General features: G+C 35.1%; 1 protein-coding gene across 5 annotated transcripts in view; it reads right to left on the reverse strand.

Moving 5' to 3' along the window:
* CLOCK (clock circadian regulator) overlaps window positions 1–20,868 on the reverse strand; it is a 115,735-nt gene that overhangs the window by 37,139 nt on the left and 57,728 nt on the right. For all 5 annotated transcript variants that reach the window (XM_005877164.2, XM_014548482.1, XM_014548479.1 and 2 more), the window contains 6 exons: window positions 14,088–14,208; window positions 9,722–9,835; window positions 9,465–9,583; window positions 7,214–7,296; window positions 6,901–7,007; window positions 124–271 (listed from right to left, as the gene is read on the reverse strand). In XM_005877164.2, the coding sequence (XP_005877226.1) occupies window positions 124–271; window positions 6,901–7,007; window positions 7,214–7,296; window positions 9,465–9,583; window positions 9,722–9,835; window positions 14,088–14,208 (692 nt within the window). The remainder of the gene's footprint in view (window positions 1–123; window positions 272–6,900; window positions 7,008–7,213; window positions 7,297–9,464; window positions 9,584–9,721; window positions 9,836–14,087; window positions 14,209–20,868) is intronic.

Here is a 20,868-nt window from a genome sequence, read left to right on the forward strand (position 1 = left end):
CACATTTGTAATACCTTAACTAATAAAGAATTTAAAGATAAAAAAAAAGTCATGCATACACACTGCACTGTCAATATCATTATGGATGTTACTATAGTTGAGAAATTTTGTAAAATAATTTACCTTACTACAGTGTGAGTACAAACAATAAACTCTGGCCTTGAATTCCACTGGTGATAAGTGATATAGTAATGAGTTTGAAGCCAAATCCACTGTTGTCCTTTGGTCAGGAACCTGTAATAACATGATTTGCCTTTCCCATACTGCATCACTAAGAAGAGAAAAAATTTTTTGATTCATATAAGTTATGAATCTGTTTTTCAGCAAAAGCTGTTATTTATATTTATATTTATATCTATACAGTATATACAATTCTTCTGGCTTTTTAATAACATATATATCAATTATAAGAAAATGCTATTCTATAGAGATAGCTTAAAGTCTCAAGTAATTAATGTTCCACAGTGTCCAACTTAGAGCCAATTACTGCTGATCTTAGATACTTTTCATACACAATAAACTTCCAAATACTCAAGAATAAAGTATTCACATACTGACTTCCTCCTGGCCAGATATACTAAGGATAACAATAAGTAATCACACCTGTACTCTGGCAGGTGCAACATCTTTGAAACATTTAATTCTAAACCCTAACAGACCAAAATCAGATTAACTTAATTATTTGAACTGGTAAGTACAGTATTCCCCAAAATAGTCTTCATAGATTGTAAGTTCTGCAGCTTTTTAATAGACATTAAGCCAAAAAGGGGGAGAGGTTGTGGTTAAATTAATTTGGGAAACTATGTTAAATAGGTTTATTTAATTTTTTAAATAATTTACTTTTTATTTTTATTGAATTTATCGGGGTGCCTTTGGTTAATAAAATTATATATTTCAGGTGTCCTATTCTATAATACATCATCTGTATATTGTACTGTGTGTGCCACCCCAAGTCAAATCTCCTTTCATCACCATTTATTATCCCTCTGCCTCTTCTACCTTCTCCTATCCCCCTCCGGTAATCACGATACTGATGTCTGTGTCTATGAGGGGGTTTTATTTGCGTGTTTTTTTGTTTTTGTTTTTTTGCTTAATCCCTTCACCTTTTTCACTCAGTCCCCCAACACCCTCCCTCTTTGACAGCTGTCAGTCTGTTCTCTGTAACATGAGCCTGTCTCTATTTTGTTTGTTTATTTTGTTCATTAGAGTCCACATATAAATGAAATCATATGGTACTTGTCTCTCTCTGACTGATTTATTTCACTAGCATAATATTCTTCAGGACCATCCATGCTCTAGCAGAAGGTAAGATTTTCTTGTTGTTTTTTTTCTGCAGTCAAGTAGTATTCCATTGTGTAAATGTACCACAGCTTTTTTTTTAAACTCCTACTATTATGTAATGTTTATGATTTCAGATGTAATGAAAACCTATTACTTTAAATGGGACTTGCAAGGTGTTCCACCCAGTTTGTCAATCAACAGAACTTACACAACATTCACAGAGTAAGTTGTATTCATGAACTGTTATCATATTTTTAAGAAAATATTAGCATTCTAGCTTCCTGTGTTCAATGCTACTTTCTGGTGTTGTTATTTTTAATGTTTTTCTTCTTTATGGAATGTATTAGGGTAATATGGCTAATAAAGTTATATAGTTCTCAGGTGTATATCACCATTTATCCTCCCTATACCCTCTTCTACATCCCCCCTCACCCCCCATCCTCCTTTCCCTCTGGCAATTACCACTCTGCTATCTGTGTCTATTAGTCTTCTTTTTAAAAAATTAATCCCTTCAACCTGCCCCTCCAACCTAGCTCCCTCTGACAGCTGTCAGTCTGGTCTCTGTGAGTCTGTTTCTATTTTGTTAATTTATTTTGTTCGTTAGATTCTACATTTGAGTGAAATCATATGGTACTTGTCTTTCTCTGATTGGCTTATTTCATTTAGCATAATGCTCTCAAGTCCATCCATGCTGTTGCAAAGAGTAACCTTTCCCTTTTTTTTACAGCCAGGTAGTATTCCATTGTGTAAATGTACCATGGCGTTTTTATCCACTCTATTGATGGGAACTTGGGCTGCTTCCAAATCTTAGATATTGTAAATAACACTGTAATGAACATAGGGGTGCATATATTCTTTCCAATTAGTGTTTTGTGTTTCTGTGGATATATTCCCAGAAGTGAAATCACTGGGTCATAAGGGAGTTCCATTTTTAATTTTTTGAGGAAACTCCATATTGTTTTCCACAGTGACTACACCAATCTGCATTCCCACCCAACAGTGCACAAGGGTTCCCTTCCCTTTTCTCCACATTCTCGCCAAAACTTGTTTGCTGATTGATTTATTGACGATAGCCATTCTGACAGTGTGAGGTAATATCTCATTGTGGTTTTAATTTACATTTTTCTGATGATCTTTTCATATGACTATTGGCCATCTGTATGTCCTCTTTTGAGAAGTGTCCATTCCTGTCCTTTGCCCATTTTTCAAACTGGATTGTCTTTTTGGTGTTGAGTTTTGTTAAGTTTTTTATAAATTTTGGATATTTAGCCCTTATCACATGAGTCATTGGCAAATACGTTCTCAGTGGGTTATCTTTTCATTTAGTAGATGGTTTCCTTTGTGCAAAAACATTTTAGTTTGATGTATTCCCATTTGTTTATTTTTTCTTGTTTGCCCGAGGAGATATATATTAAAAAAATACTGCTATGAGAAATGTCCAAAATTTTACTGCTTATGTTTTTTTCTATGATTTTTATGGTTTTGAGCCTAACATTTATAAGTCTTAACCCATTTTGAGTTTATGCTTGTGCACAGTGTAAGAAAATGGTCTAGTTTCATCTTTTTGCATGTATCTGTCCAATTTTCCCAACAATTATGGAATAGACTATCTTTAGTTCCTTGTATGTTTTTGCCTCCTTGGTCAAATATTGAGTGTGAAAGTGTGGGTTTATTTCTGGGTCCTCTATTCTGTTCCATTAATTTATGCTAGTACCATGCTGTTTTGATTGCAATGGCCTTATAGTTTACTAGTTTGGTACCAGGTACCATGATTCTTCCAACTTTGTTCTTCTTTCTCAAGATTGCTGTGGCTATCCTGGGTCTTTTGTTGCTCCACATACATTTTTGGAATATTTGTTCTAATTCTGTGAAATACACCATTAGATTATTGATAGGAATTGCATTGAATCTATAGATTGCTTTCGGTTGTATGGACATTTTAATTATGTTAATTCTTTCTATCTTTGAAAAGGATGACATATGCTTCCACTTATTTGTGTCTTCTTCAATTTCTTTCTTCGATGTCATAATTTTCCTAGTACAGGTCTCTTACTTCCATTAAATTTATTCCTAGGCATTTTTTTTTTAAAGCAACTGTGAATGGGATCATTTTCTTAGCTTCTCTTTCTAATAGTTCAGTATTGGTGTATAGAAATGCAATTGATTTCTGGATATTTATTGTATATCATGTTTCTTTACTAAATTCATTTATTGGTTCTAGTTAATTTTTTTGTGTGAAATCTACTTTAGGGTTCTGTATATGACAGTATCATGTCATCTGGTGACAGTTTTATTTTTTCCTTTCCAATTTAGATGCCTTTTTTCTTCTTCTTGTCTGATTGCTGTGGCTAAGATTTCCATTACTATGTTAAATAAGAGTAATGAAAGTAGACATCCCTTATTCCTGATCTTAAAGGAAATACTTATAGTTTTCCCCAGTGGGCATGATGTTGGCTGTGGATTTGTCATATGTGACCTTTATTACGTTGAGATATGTTTCCTCTACTCCCACTTTGCTGAGTTTTTAAATAAAAAATGGGCTCTAGCCTTTTCTGCTCAGTGGATAGAGTGTCAGCCTGTGGACTGAAGGTCCTGGGTTTGATTCCAGTCAAGGGCATATGCCCAGTAAGGGTCATGCAGGAGGCAGCCAATCAATGATTCTCTCTCATCATTGATGTTTCTATCTCTGTCTCCCTCTCCCTTCCTCTCTGAAACCAATAAAAAGATATTTTAAATAATAATAAATGGGTGCTGGATTTCATAAAATGACTTTTTTTCATCTATTGATATGATCGTGTGGTTTTCATCCTTCAGTTTTTTATGTGGTGTATCACATTTATTGATTTGGAGATACTTGTACCAACCTGCATCCCCAGAATAAATCCCACTTAATGGTGTATGATCTTTTCAGTGTATTGCTGAATCCAGTTTGCTAATATTTTGTTGAGGATTGTAGCATCTATGTTCATCAGGGAATTGACCTATAATTTTTCTTCTTTGTAGTGTCTTTATCTGGTTTTGAAATTAGGATAATGTTGGCCTCTTAAAATGAGCTTGGGAGTCTTTCCTCATCTAGAATTCTCTGGAATGGTTTGAGAAGGATAGGAGTTAGTTCTTTGAATGTTTGGTAAAAATAACCTATAGACCCACGCAGCCCAGGACTTTTGAGAATTTTTTTTTATTATTGCTTCAATTTCACTAGTTCTAATCTGTCTATTCAGATTTTCTGATTCTTCCTGAATCCATTTTGGAAGACTATGTTTCTAGGAATTTATCCATTTCATCCAGGTTGTTGAATTTGTTGGCATACAATTATTCATAATATTTTCTTACACTCCTTTGCATTTTTTTGGTATCAGTAGTTACTTCTCCTTTTTCATTTCTGATCTTGAGTCCTCTCTCTTTTTTACTTCATGAGCCTGGCTGAAGTTTGTCAATCTTGTTTATATTTTCAAAGAACCAGCTCTTGATTTCATTGATCTTTCATATTGTTTTTTAGACTCTATTTTATTTATTTGTGCTCTAATTATTTTCTTCCTTCTACTCAATTTGGGCTTTGTTAGTTGTTCTTTTTCTAGTTTCTTTTGTTTGAGATTTTTCTTGTTTCTTGAGATAGGCCTGTAATGCTATGGAATTCCCTCTTAGGGCTGCTTTTGCTGTGTCCCATAGATTTTAGGTTGTTGTGTTCTCATTTTTGTTTTTTTCAAGATATCTTTTAATCTTTTTCTTGACCCTGTTGTTAACCCATTCATTGTTTAGTAACATGTTATTTAGCTTCCAAGTCTTTGTGTGTTTCTCAGTTCTTTTCTTGTGACTGATTTCTAATTTCATACCATTACAATCAGAGAAGATGCCTGATATGATTTCACTCTTCTTAAATTTATGGAAACTTGTTTTGTGTCCTAACATGTGGTCTATCCTAGGAAATGTTCCATGGGCACTTGAAAAGAATGTATACTCTGTGGCTTTGGGTTAAATGCTCTGAAGATATCAACTAAAATCTATCTGATCTATGGTGACAGAAAAAAAAAGAAATCCACCTACTGTTTCCTTGTTGGTTTTCTATCTGGAAGATCTATCCATCGATGTCAATGGGGGTCCCCTACTATGATTGTATTGTTGTTGATCTCTCCCTTTATGTCCATCAAGATTAGCTTTACATATTTAGGTGCTCCTATATTGGGTGCATAAATGTTCACAAGGATTCCATCCTCTTGTTGGATTGCTCCCTTTATCATACGTAGTGTCCTTCTTAAGTCTCTTACTATAGACTTTGCTTTAAATTCTATTTTGTCAGATGTAAGTATTGCTACTAACTTTATTTCATTTCCATTTGCATGAAATATCTTTTCATCCCTTTATTTGTAGTCTGTGTGTATCTTTTGTTCTGAGAGTATTTCCCTAAATTTTAAATTCTACAGCCTTTTAACAGATATTAAACAAAAAAAGAGGGGGTTTTATGGTTAAATTAATTTGAGAAACTTTGTTAAATAGGTTTAATCTTCTCAAAACCTTAAGTATGTTAATGTATGTTAAGATTTGGGGAAGGGGGAGGATTGATTATGAAGGGTTTCCTAGTCTTCCTTGACTGTAAAATCCATTTTGAAAGGACTGGCATTCAATGGACCAAACCTTAGGAAGTGCTGGTCAAGCATCAATATCTATTTCTCTCAGTGTACGTTATCATGTGCTTAGTGCCCATATCGCTTGAAGTGAATAATGTTTTCTTTTGTGATAAAATGACTTTACTCTAAAAATCTTCCATGTAATTATTATCATAAAACATGCTTAATTTTCATATAAAGAGGCCTAAGAATCTTGAAAGAATCTTAAATATCTAATTTAAGTTTTAGAGGATATCCAAGATAGTAGGATTTGAGGAGGAGGATAAGGAAAGCAAATAAAACCTATCTTTGAAACAAACCTCTGAAACAAATTATAAATAGCATGTGGTCCAGGGATAGATCTAGATTCTAATCCTTTTGCTACCACCAATGAGGTACCAGATTGTGGGCAAATTACTTGGCCTTGCTGTGCCTGTTTATTCATAGAGACAATAGAAGCTACTTTCTAGAACTGTGGTGATGAATAAATTATTTAGCATAGTGCAGGGCAGTGAGATAATGCTTTTGCTGTTAATAACAATAATGACAAGTAACATTAAGCATTCACTATGAACTTTCTGAAAGAATCTTTAGATGTATACCTACCTCCTGGGTAGATTTATATGTCTATAAGTCAAAATTCATGATATAGTGTCCTAATATTTTGACATACTATTTCAATTTTCAAAGGAATCTACTTCTTACTCCAGATGATATAGCACTTATATATACTTCAGAACAAGGTTTATTAGACATCATTTTAATAGGACTTATATACTTCAGAACAAGGTTTATTAGACATCATTTTATAAAACTGTACTTACTATTACAGACTGAAATATGTAAATAGGAACAAATTTAATTTAAACTTGACCTATTATTCCTATTGGATTGGTTATATTTCAAAAATACAAAAATGTTTATATGTCTGTATTTTACCACCTTCTATTAATACAATAGTTACTTATATGATTAAAAACACTTATCACCACCAGAAAGATTAAAGTCTACTTACAGTGTTCATGACATTTTGCCAAATTTTCTAGGTCATCCACATGATAGTAATCATAGCCTGATGTTCCCAGAACTTCAAATGGCAAATATCCTATTATGGGTGGTGCCCTAAATTACATATAAAGCAATATTATAACTTTTTCCATAATGAGGAATATTCCAACTAAAAATCAATTTTAAGGGAACCTTTATATATTTGAAAAAATGGATAACGAACTTAATCATCCAAATTAGAAAAAGTTTGTTTTGGAAATCCATTAATTTAAACAATTATATGACTGTTCCCTTTTTATAAAATTTAAAAATGGAGTTACCTGTGATCTAGAAATAGAAATTTCCATTCTAAACTATGTCTAGATGTAAACTCTTCATTGGGTTCTTCAACAGTGCACATTTCCTACAAATAAATGAATAATTAAAATTCAGAAATACTTTTCCGCCTTTTGAAGAATCCTAAATATTGTTAGCCACAAAAGTCCTTATTAGACAACTTTTCTAGCAATTTTTTTAACACATTTTAATTTTCTAATACTAAAGAATATGGCAATAAATAAATGCAGGCTTCTAGAGGAGTACTTCTTACTCTACATGTTTCTTCATTCACTCACATGCCTATAAATCCTAATTCTGAATTCAGATCTCTCTCCTGAACTTCAGTGCCATATTTCTGTGTAGATGTCCCCACACATCACAAACTCAGTATTTCCTAAAATGAACAAACTGCCTTATTCCTCATATCCAGTTAAAACAATTTTTTATATCATCACCTTTTACCATCTAAATGCTTACTACTAAATCCTTTCAAATTCACCTTCTACCTTAAAAAAAAAATCTATTTGACTCCATCCATCTTCAGTGTCATAGTTTAGACTAGACCAGCCGTGGGCAAACTACGGCCCGCGGGCCGGATTCGGCCCGTTTGAAATGAATAAAACTAAAAAAAAAAAAGACCGTGCCCTTTTATGTAATGATGTTTACTTTGAATTTATATTAGTTCACACAAACACTCCATCCATGCTTTTGTTCCGGCCCTCCGGTCCAGTTTAAGAACCCATTGTGGCCCTCGAGTCAAAAAGTTTGCCCACCCCTGGACTAGACCCTCATAATCATTGGTTCATATTATTGCCACAGCATCTCCCCAAACAACTCTATGTGTTCTTCAACCCATCTTCTATTCTGGCTATAATTACCTTACTAATACTCAAATATGACTATATAACTTCCCTGCTTAAAACCTTAATGATTCCTCATTCTGTTAGGATAAAGTTTAAAATCTTCAGCATGGAGAAATAAAAAAAAAGAAAGAAAGAAACATATTTCAGTTCTGGCCTTTTTCTATTTTCTATCATCTCCCAACATCCCTACCCCCTCCACACACAGTAACCCTAGACCAGGGGTGGGCAAACTTTTTGACTCGAGGGCCACAATGGGTTCTTAAACTGGACCGGAGGGCCAGAACAAAAGCATGGATGGAGTGTTTGTGTGAACTAATATAAATTCAAAGTAAACATCATTACATAAAAGGGTACGGTCTTTTTTTTTTTTAGTTTTATTCATTTCAAACAGGCTGGATCCGGCCCGCGGGCCGTAGTTTGCCCACGGCTGCCCTAGACTCTACTCATATTCAACAATTTATTCCAACCTGCCTCTGTGTCCTTCAATGACCTTCTATAGCACAATGCAGTGATTAAAGAGTATGGGCTTTGAGAGAAAAAGAATTAGAATCAATCTCATTTCTACCACTTAATAACTTTGACTTTGGGCAAATAACTTAACTTCCCTAAGCCTGTTTCCTTATACATAAAACGGGGATCACACTAGCATCTACCTTAAAGGGTTGTTATAAGAATTAAATTAGATAATGCACATAAAGTATACAGTATGTAATAAGCACTAAATATTTGTCACTGCTATAATTTCCTAAGATCAAAACAAGAAGAGCAAAACTGTTTAAGATCTTCTAACTACTAATTCAGTACTTGTCCTACAATATGGCATCTTCCTAAATTTAAAATCTTAGCCTGGTTTACTTCCAGCCACGTTCTTTTAGTGGCTGAATTACCTCACCTTCCACTTCCCTACTAATCATCTGCTTGTGAGGTCCAAAAAATAAAAATACATTCTTCAATTAAATTTTAAAACTAAAAAGATAAATTGCATGCAGTAAAAAGCCACTTGTATATTTCTAAAGAAAATTTCAAAAACAATCTTTACAATTACACACGTTTGGCCTTTCTCCTTTAATGTAGGTTGTGAACTACACAAAAAAAGCATCTTAAAATTTTGCACAAAAGCATGACAACAGTGATATATAACCACTGGTTAACTGCAAAGGATATATTTTTCAAAATGAATTCTAAATTTAATGAGTACCTTGATAACTCATTATGTGCTTAAAAAATACAGCATTATGATGATGTATATTTCAAGATTAATGGCCATCACTATCTATAATGTTTGTAGGAAGTTTCAGTTATTCTAGAAACAGCAAAAAAAAATTACATAAAGACTATTCGGCAAAATATGAATTTAAATCCCCTTTAGGAAATAAAATTCAAAACATACCTTGATGAACTGAGGTGTAGCTAATCTGACAGTAGCTACAAAACAAACTCTATCTTCATAAGATGTTCTGTGTGTGCGTTGTATAGTTCCTTCAAAACCATTGTGTGCTGAAGTGGATACTAAAACAATAAGGAAATATGTATCATCACTTACTCCAGTAAAATCAAGTTATTATTGATGTTCAAATATCTATGTTTTTGAGAGCTTGAAACAATACCAGATTAAAAATACATTGTAAGAAAAGCATTTTAACTTACCACTGTTTAAAGATTTGAAATTTCCTATAAATTTCACATATTCATAGGTAGATGGCTCTTTTGGGTCTATTGTTCCTCGAAGCATATGACAACAGAATTCTAACTGATTTTTTGCTGAAGTGGGAGAAAAAATATATTTGTGATTTATCATGAGTAATATATTACATGAAAAGATTATAAAAGTTGTACAAGTTTACAATATTTTCTCTAACAGTCCTCAATTACATTTTTATTTAGTCCATAAAAGTAGAATAACTATAGGAGATGATCTTCTTAATACAGAAAACAGATGATCTATCCTTAATAGAGAAAACTGATCTTCCGATATAAGCAACTCCATATTTCCCCATTTTTATCTGTCCTTCCTTCTCATTCTTCACTCTAATTTCAAAGAACAGTTTTGCTTCCCATTTTAAAGTCAATGCTTCTATGTCTACTGTGAACAGTCTTTCCTATGTTCTTTAGGATCAGGGCCACACCTTTATTCATTCCTTTAGCATCCACACCTTCTCTTCTTTGAGTCATTTGTGTCTATTTGTAAATCTGCTTAGGTCTTCCCATCTCAGATAAACAAAAGTTTTTCATACTACTCTTTTTTTAAAATATATTTTTACTTATTTCAGAGAGGAAGGGAGAGGGAGAGAGAGATAGAAACATCAATGATGAGAGAGAACCATTGATCAGCCAGCTGCCTCCAGCATGCCCCACATTGGGGAACAAGCCAGCAACTTGGGCATGTGCCCTTGACCAGAATCGAACCTGGGACCCTTCAGTCCACAGGCCGACACTCTATCCACTGAGCCAAACCAGCTAGGGCCATGCTACTCTTTATAGTATCATAGAAATTGCCTTCCTTTTCATTATGTGCTTTAAGTTCCATACACATATTCATTTACCTTAACTTCATGCATGGTGGCTTTCTTCCTTATAACCTGTATAGCAGGGGTGAGAAACCTTTTTTCTGCCAAGAACCATTTGAATATTTATACCACCATTCGCAGGCCATACAAAATTGCCAACTTAAAATTAGCCTGCTATATTTGGTCAAACATTTAAATAACTCACCCCAAATGCCCTGGCTGGGCCAGACCAAATGATTTTGTGGTCCTTACTTAAATGGCCCACAGGCTGGATGTTCTCCACCCTGCTCTATAGGAATTGCTTGCATAAAGATCACCAATACTTGTACAGTACTCCCCCCTTATTCCAGGGAGATATGTTTCAAAACCCCCAGTGGATGTCTGAAACCACAGATAGTACCAAACCCTATAAGTACTAATATTTTGGCAAACATACATACCTATGATAAAGTTTAATTTACAAATTAGGCACAGTAGGAGAGTAATAATTACTAATCATGAAAGAACAGTTACAGGTATACCTCATTTTATTGCACTTTGTGTTACTGCACTTCACAGATCCTGAATTTTTTACATATTGAAGGCAAGACACACCACTAGCAGAAAGATTATGACTTGCTTTATTGTGGTGGTCTGGGAACTTAACTGGTAATATCTTCAAGGTATACCTGTCATCACAATATACTTTTTATTATAGTTATGTGACTGTGGTCTCTCTCAAAATATTTTATTGTACTGTATGTACAAAAGGATATGCTGGACAGAGAGATAATTCACATCCTATGTGGCACAGAGCAGGATGACATGAGATTTCATCACACTATTCAGAATGACATGCAATTTAAAATTTATGAATTATTTATTTTTGACATTTTCCATTTTTATATTTTCAGATGGAGATTGATTGCAAGTAATTGAAACCATGGAAAGTGAAACACAAATAAGGGGATACTACTGTACTATTAACTTCAATGGGCTTTCCTCATTATTACTACCTCTTCTTAAAACTCGCACTTCATTCCATAGCCTGAAACTTACCTTCCTACCTTATTGAAAATTTCTATATTTCTACTAATCAGTCTTCAAATTGTGAGCATTTATAAACATTATTTTGATCTTGATCTATCATTGCCCTTTATAAATTTATCAGCATTTAGTCAACTTATTTACTCCTAAATCTCTCCCCTCAACTCTAACATATTGTGTAAGACTAAGTCTCAGGTCACTATGTGCTTTCAGGATATTGCTACTTGATTGTCCCATCAATAACTCAAACTAAAAATATTTCAAAGTGAATTTATCCCTCTCTCTTCCTAAGCCAGCTATTTTTCCCCTCTGACCTATGTGTTCCTATTTCTCAAGATAGAAACCATATCAATTTGGTCTCTTCTCTTCCACAAGCCTCCAAACTAGTCTGTCACCAGGACCTGCTTTTTATTTCACCAAAAAAGCTCTCATAACTTATTTTTCCAAATGAGCATCCAATACCACCAATTTAGTATAGATGCAAATCATCTAGGTAACTACAAAAATGTATCCTATAGATGCCTCCATAGTCCTGCCACTAGAATTTAACTTTCCCTACTACTGTTAACTAATGTTACTTTCACAGTTATTATTTCAGCACTCAAGGACTAGTAATGTCTTCTTTGTTCACAGCATCAAACTCACATTCTTCTGTCATTATCATGAATGACTTCATTACCTACCACAACAGGTTCAAAATCTAACCACCTTCTTCCTAAAACCTCCACTGATGAACCTTAGCCACTTGGTCTCCTGCCTAACACTAAGTCCTATTGAATTTATCTACTCAACACGCACATACAGGCTTTCTTCTCCATCCTTACTTCTATTGCTAGTATTCTGTAGTTTTTATTTTTACTTCCAGGCTAATCCTTTTCAAAATTTTCTACCTGAGATTTTATCCAAACCAAAAATCCACCTTTTTGCCAGGTCCTCACTATATAATAAAAATCGAACAAGTTTGAATGAAAGATTAGGCCCCATTTCCTTTTCTAGACACAAATAACACCACTGGTACCACCTCACTTTCATTAAGGTTCAAATGACCTATTTGCAGAATCCTAAATTTTCCCCTGTTTTAAATCATGTTTAATCTTCTGGCATAAAACACTTTTTTTCTGGGAAAATAACTTTTTGTATATCGGTGTCTAACTAGGGGGTAAGTCTTTTAATTAAGGTTTTTCTCTATCAAAACGTATTGTTGCCATCCACCCTCCAATCTTAGAAGCAGAAGCCTAACGTCTGTCTTTCTGCCAGAGGCTTTCATTCAGTTCTCCCACCAACTCTGCCCTATGAAGGTCTCTATAGTGGACCCTTTCTTTGTCAACTTCTAGGTCGCAGTGTTCTACCTTTCTAATTCTTCTCTCCTTGCTCTATATGTTCATCTCAAGTAATACAATTCAATCCATGACTTCAAATACTATTTATAGGCATATAACTGATCTACATCATTATATCCAGCACAAATCTTTCTCCTAGTTGAAAAACTAGAGTGGTCTATTGGTAATGTCATAAGAACTTAATTTTTTAAACAATTATAAATAGGCTTCAAATGGACTCTCCTGGTCTCTAGTTCATCTCATCTCCTGACAAGCCACTCATTCACATCAAAGATATACATTCATACATACTTACACATATATATGTGTGTGTGTATTCTTGGACAGTTAGTTTTCTATAGAACTTGAGAGTTCAAAATACCAAGAACTTTTCAAATGATTAATAATATCAGAATTACCAGAAATGTCAAAATTAATATCAGTATGACCAGAAAAGTCAAAATTGAAAAATAATGAAAAAAGTGATTTAAAAAAATATCTAATAACTAATGACCAAATACAGTCTTGTGATCATCTCAGATTTTACATAGAGAAAAATTTAGTGAAGAAAATGAGGTATTCTGGTCAAATTAATTTGCCAATGAACCTAGAAGAGATGTCTGTTTATACCATAGTATTTTTAGTTTTCAAAAACAGGAACTATTTTTCACTGTTCTTGGCACTTCTTTGATATTGCACAATTGCCTGGCATGTAACATATACCCAATAAATGATTTTTTTAATTAGTAAAGCAAACAATTTTCTTTAGTTACTATTTCCTAAAAATACAGAAGTTATTGTTGTCCAACTGGTTGAATATAGTGAAAATAATAATGTTTAATTTTCTCATTACATAAGATTTTATTTAAAAATTAATAAAAACATATTATAAAGTTCCACTTTTGTGTAAAATACAGTTTTATGGCATAACTATTATAACAAAAAAGATGGGATTTCAATATATTTTAGAATAGAGTTCAAACTTTAAAATACAGTCTTAATTCCGTATTATATATATTTTTTAAAATTTAAAAGTGATCTAATAAGGTATATGAAACGATGCTATGTGTTAATTTAGTCAAACATGTCTATGTTTGTTACAAAAGCCAAGTATAACATGACCAAATACATTTAGCTTTTTCCTTAACAGCTACTACTTACATTTTAAATATTCCGGGGTTAATGAGTCACTTTCCAGCAGATGGGTAGAGAGTATTTTATAAACCTCTGAATGTTCCCCTTCTGGGATGAAATTAAATATACTTTGATCCACAAGATCAGACTGAAAATAAAAATTCAAGAAAATAAATTAACTTTAGTGATTCAAGACATGTATTTTAAAAGGATATAATCACTCTTAAAACATCAGCTGAACATACGGTTAACTTGATTATTTGTAAAAACTGACAAACATCAAGTTACAGAGAACAACTTAAAGAATAAGAGAAGCCTGGCTGGTATGGCTCAGTGGTTGAGCATCAACCTATAAATCAGGAGGTCAGGGTTCGATTCCCAGTCAGGGCACATGCCCGGGTTGCAGGTTGGATCCGTGTGGGGTGTGCAGGAAGCAGCTGATCAATGATTCTCTTCTCATCACTATGTTTCTATCACTCCCTCTCCCTTGCTCTCTGAAATCAATAAAAAAATATTTAAAAACAAAACAAAGAAAAGTGGAAGATGATTAACATGACCTCCATGTCTCCGTGTCTTCATAGATCCGTGATCGATATGATCTTGAAAAGTTTGATAAATGATTTGCAAAGGTGAGTTTCACCAAATTTGAACATCTGCCAGTGGTTCTCAACCTTCCTAATGCTGCGACCCTTTAATACAGTTCATGTTGTGGTGACCCCCAACCATAAAATTATTTTCATTGCTACTTCATAACTGTAATTTTGCTACTGTTATGAATCGTAATGTAAATATCTGATATGCAGGATGTATTTTCATTGTTCGAGACCCACAGGTTGAGAACTGCTGAATACTAATAATAGCCTAGGTGGTCGTCACACCCTCATGCATCACGCCCTCACAAGATGGCCGTGTGCACAGCAGAGGCGGGGCCCAGCAGAGGAGGTGGGTTGCGGCAGGGGAGGGCAGTTGGGGGAGAGCAGGCTGGCAGGGGAGGGCAGGTGGGGGTGATCAGGCTGGCAGGGGAGGGCAGGTGGGGGTGATCAGGCTGGCAGGCAGGCGAGCAGTTAGGAGCCAGTGGTCCCGGATTGTGAGTCAGACATCCCCTGAGGGGTCCCAGATTGTAGAGGGTGCAGGCCGGGCTGAGGAACACCGCCCCCGCCCCCCATGCACAATTTTCATGCACCAGGTCTCTAGTTTAAAATATAACAGAACTAAGAAAGTTGATTAGAAAAATCTTTGGCTACAAGACATAACCCTACGGTATATCCAAGCCTCTGGTAATTTATGGTGGTATTTACTATAACACAGGACTAGCCACAGGCTAAACAAAGAGGAGATTTGACTTTGGTGTCATTTCAATTGTCTAATGTGTCTTTTCCTCTTTACTTCTTTTCCATCCATCCATCCTGTATCCCACTGTCAAAAAGCCCTGCTGTTAGCTAACCCTCCTCCCCCAAAGTAAGTAGTATGTCAAACATTATAATCCTTGCTCAAATATGGCTTTAATAATGATTCAGTAATCAACTGTAATTTGACAAACAGGTTGCCTACAATGTGCCATGGCTATGGGAATCAAATACGAATAAAACAGTTCCTATCCTAATAACCACTGACAACAAATCAGTGATTTCACATTTTCTATCAAATCCAGACTATTCTACTTGGTTTATCCATATTTTCAAACTGCTCTGTGGAATCCTGGAGATACTGAAGGGGTGTCTCAAGGACTGTGGAGTGAAAAGGAGCTGTGAAGGCAGGGCTAAGGCTCTTTGCCTCTGTATTCACAAAAGCAGTTCCACTTTTATTTGGGTTTATATTTTAAACATTGTAAAGATTTTGTTCAAAGAAAGAATTTCATGATTTAAAAACAAAAACCCTCAAACAACAACAAAAGAGAGCCACTGGGGAGGTGGGAAGTGGGAAGAGTTTTTACCGTACTCTCCATAAAAGCCATACATTCACATTCTTTCTTTTCTCTAGCCCTCAAAGTCCACTCTATAAATTGGAATAGCCTTCCTCTCTTTCTCCACATACTAGTATTTGTATCTTCCATCTTTCAAAGACCAGTTCAAATTATTTCCTTCAAAAAAGTATTTTCTTAACACCATTAATCCACAGTAAATAAAATTCCTTCACTACTTATTACTCCTATCATTCATTTCCCATAAAAAATTTCTGTCAATTCTATTTTAATGTCTATGTCTTACTGCCCACTGCCCATCCTATATAATAAAAGCCTAATATGCTAAGTGTCCGATCGACCAGTCGGCCGTTCAACCAATCAAAGCGTAATATACTAAAGATATGCTAAGGCCACTCAACCACTTCCTATGACGTGTACTGACCATCAGGGGGCAGAGAGTCGACCAGTCGACCAGCTGCTATGATGTGCACTGACCACCAGAGGCAGACAATTGACCAGTCACTATGATGTGCACTGATCCCCAAGGGGCAAACGCTCCAACCGGTAGGTTAGCTTGCTGCTGGGGTCTGGCCGATTGGGACTGAGCAAGATGGGCCAGACATGCCCTGGAGCCCTCCTGCAGGCCTTCCCCGGCTGGCCAACCTCCCACATTTCTCCCCGGCCCTGATTGTGCAGATCGTGCACCGGTGGGGTCCCTCGGCCTGGCCTGCTGTGCAGATCGTGCACCAGTGGGGTCCCTCGGCCTGGCCTGCACCCTCTTGCAATTTCGGACCCCTCGGGGGATGTCGGATAGCTGGTTTCGGCCCGTTCCCACAGGCCAGGCCGAGGGACCCCACTGGTGCATGAATTCGCGCACCGGGCCTCTAGTATGTAAATAAAAGCCCCCATCTCTTATATATTTTTCTCCTCCCTTCAAATTAAGACACATTAAAGTTGTGCATTGCGTATAACAGTTATTAGTACAATAAATGATTCTAGATTAAGGAGTTATTTGGTAAAGGCTTACGGATAACCACACTAAAAATATATCTGCATTTTAAGAAGGTTTTTTTTTCCCCCTGAAAGTCTGAAAAGCCTCTAGAACAAAAGTTATGCACTAAAAATTCAGGCATGAATAACAAAAATGCTAGAAAATTGCTTTTTATTGACAAAACAGAGGCATTGATATAAATGTAAAAAATAGTTTAAACAGAAAAATAAAACTATTTGAAGTACTAAAACTTTCATTGTGAAAACGATTATAGTTTTCTACCATTTATTCTCATTGACAATTTCTTTTACTATTCAGGAAATTATAAACTGACCTATGTTATCCTTGCTTTTCCAGCTATAAACAGATAGGTGTTTCATATTCACAGAGAAAAGAATATAAACGAGTAGCACAGAGTGGTATGATCACAAGCACTGCTTCCCCTGAAACTTTATATCATGAAGGATCAGAGTTAGCAGGTGACTAACATGTCAAACTTTCCATTAATCACCACATTTAAAATCTCTAAATGAAGCTAATCATACTTAATATCACCATACCATTCACTCAGTTCCCAAACACAATTCAAAGAAAGTTAGAAAAGCAGCTATCCTGATCCTTTTATCTCCTTCAAGCATTATCATGAAGAAGAAATGTAAATCCTGCTGAGTTAGTTATGTGACATATATCAATAGCCTTTCTGTTTTTCTACATTTTGTGGAAATTATATAATGTTACCAATTATCTTTCCCTTCAGGTAGACAACTGACAGACAGTTAAATAACTGCAGTAGAGTACTTGCTTAAAAAGGAGTGAAAGCTCCTCAGAAAATGTTAAATATATGTTGAATATAACGTATTTTTAAACAACTGTGTTCCTTATGTATACGCATAAGGAAGAAAAGTTCTGGCCCTATCAAATAATCTACACTAATAAAAGAGAAACATGGTAAGGCATAAGGAAGAAAAGTTCTGGCCCTATCAAATAATCATTATATAACTACTCAAAAAAATTCTAAATTCTATTTCTGTAAACTGCTGATAAAGACTGTACTGGCTTTCTTTATATATACTGATTTCAGAGAGGAAGGGAGAGGAAGAGAGAGATAGAAACATCAATGATGAGAGAAAATCATCGATTGGCTGCCTCCAGGGAATTGAGCCAGGAACCTGGGATATGCCGTGACCAGGAATCAAACCGTAGCCTCCTGGTGCATAGGTCACTGCTCAACCACGGAGCCACCCTGGATGAGCACACCGCAGGGTTTACTGCCTTTCTTAAAACACATTTGTGTTTATATTCCCAAACTCTCAAGTTAAGAGGAGAAAAGGAAAGGCTTGCCCAGTATCTTCACAGAGGCATTTTCAGTCCTGGACTCTGCTAAGCTATAATGTGGTTATCATCTTCTCTGTATTATTAGTTACAACTTTAATATATTCACTTTGAGGAATATATTTAAACAAGTGTGAGGAATCAATCTTTAGTTGTAAAATTTAAAACATTTTAAATTTGAAATATAGTAAGACACCAACTTTGTGTCTTGGAAGTTCCACAAAAATGTTGCACAGTTAAGTCCAATTTCTCTAGTTTCATGTTTTTTGCTGATAATATAAAGGGGGTGGGCTAAGGATGTCTAAAATTTCTTCCGGCACTAAGGTGGCATGAGCCTAATTTGTCACAGAAAGCTAGATTGGGAGACAAAAAATCCATAAGTTTTCTTTCCAATCTCAAGAGAATAAAGTATTTATGCCCAATTATTAGCCACAAATAGGTTAAAATGTGCCTAATTTAATAAGCATAAAGTGACAAAGTTAAGAAAACATTTTTCTTGCAGGACCTACAGAATCAGTCTTGTAATTTTATGGTCTGATTTGAAATTTAAATTTAAAAATTTTAAGTCATATTGACCACTAATTTAAGATGGCAAGTTTTAATTTCTCAACAGAACTGAACTATAAACACTAAAGCCTAATTTAGGTATTTGCCAATGTGTCTTCCCTTCTGGCAACAGCCAAAATTCTATTTTAGATAATAGGTGTGTACATTAAAACACAATGAAAGAGGCATCATTATTTTAAACCTTTTGTTTAGTATCTGTTACAGTTTGAATATTAACGACAACTAAAACAGAAAGTCACATATTTTTCCTTATGTTTGATCCTGAGTATTATTTTCTCAAAAAACGTGTTTCTCTTTTTGCCTCCCCCCCCACCCCGCCCCGCAAAACACTGGTGTTTACATTTTTCAAGCCATAGAGTAATAGACAATTCAGCAATATCAGTGATGTGAAGAAAAGTGTCCATAGGAACTGGTGAGCAGCAAAAACATATTAACAAAGGGTACTATTGACTTAGTATGGAATGAAACGGGTCTACTAGAGCAGCAGCAGCAATTTCCTCTGCCCAAAAATTCACCTACCAATCTATATGCTTTGGCTAATACAAACAATGAAAAATATCAAGATAATGTTAATAACATAGCAAACTGGGTATGGGGCACATGGGAACTCTATGTACTATCTTCTTGATTTTTCTGTAATCTAAAAACAGTTAAAAAATAAAAAGGTTTTTAAAAATCCAGGATGGAATGGAAAGGTAAAGACAGTTTTCACGAGGAGGAAATGTTAATGACAAAATGCTTGGATCCCAACTAGATCTATCACATGTTACCTATTTCAAAAATCAATTAAACGCCACCTCACTAAAGATTCAACACCAGTGTGCCATTAGGAAAGATTTTTTAAAACAGCTACATCAAATAGCCTACTCATTTTTATACATTCAATAAAATATTACCAAATACCTCTCTAAGAAACTAGCTAGCCCATTGTGGATATAAAGTCCCTGCATTTAAAAAGCTACACCTACCATGATTACCCAAATAAACAGAAAAGTACAACTCACTATAAGTGTCATGATGGCAGAACGTACAAGGTAACATAAGCAGAGAGAGGAAGGGCATCTAATTCTGAATGGAGTTCAAGGAAAGTGCCCAAAAAGTAGGCTTTTAAAAAGTGTTACCACATATATTACATAAGATGCTGATTATGAATAAAATTTTTAGAAATTTTAATTTAAAAAATTAGTTTCTGATCGGCTACTAACCCGGAGGCAACGGCTCTCAAGCAGATTTTTGGAAATTTTAATTTAAAAAATTAGTTTCTATAAATACATAATGAAAAGAAAACCTATACAGTAGTATATGGTTTAAAAGCATATAATAATACCTTTATTTATATTAATCTTATTTTAATCATTATCTTAATCCTACAATGAGTTTCTTTCCCTAGCTTTTTTCACGTAATTAAAAAAAAACAAAAACAGAAAATTCAGTTAATCAATCTGTCCTTTTCTCTGCCTATACTAGTTTACTTATGTGTTCTATAATCTGTTTCCTCTCAAACAAATTTTAGATGGGCTAATTACCTACTTTTTGAGCTTACTGTTAATGAAAGCCCCTAGAAAAGCAGGCAAACCAAGTCATTTTCTGGTGTGAGCCACAAAATCAGCAAATTACTTAATGCCTGGCTTTCAGTAAGAAAATACCCTTTTAAATCTGGTCTTTTAAGTGTAGTGTCCATTCTCTATATAGAATACTAGAGGGCCAGTGCATGAAATTCATGCATGGGGGGTGTGCATCCCTTAGCCCAGCCTGCACCCTCTCCAATATGGGACCCTCTCACAATCCGGTACTGCTGGCTCCCAACCGCTCGCCTGCCTACCTTCCTGATTGCCCCTAACTGCTTCTGCCTGCCTGCCTGCCTGATCACCCCCTAACCCAGGGGTGGGCAAACTTTTTGACTCGAGGGCCACAATGGGTTCTTAAACTGGACCGGAGGGCCGGAACAAAAGCATGGATGGAGTGTTTGTGTGAACTAATATAAATTCAAAGTAAACATCATTAAAAAAAAGGGT

This window comes from Myotis brandtii, unplaced genomic scaffold, assembly GCF_000412655.1.
Source record: "Myotis brandtii unplaced genomic scaffold, ASM41265v1 scaffold51, whole genome shotgun sequence".
Taxonomy (NCBI): Eukaryota; Metazoa; Chordata; class Mammalia; order Chiroptera; family Vespertilionidae; genus Myotis; species Myotis brandtii.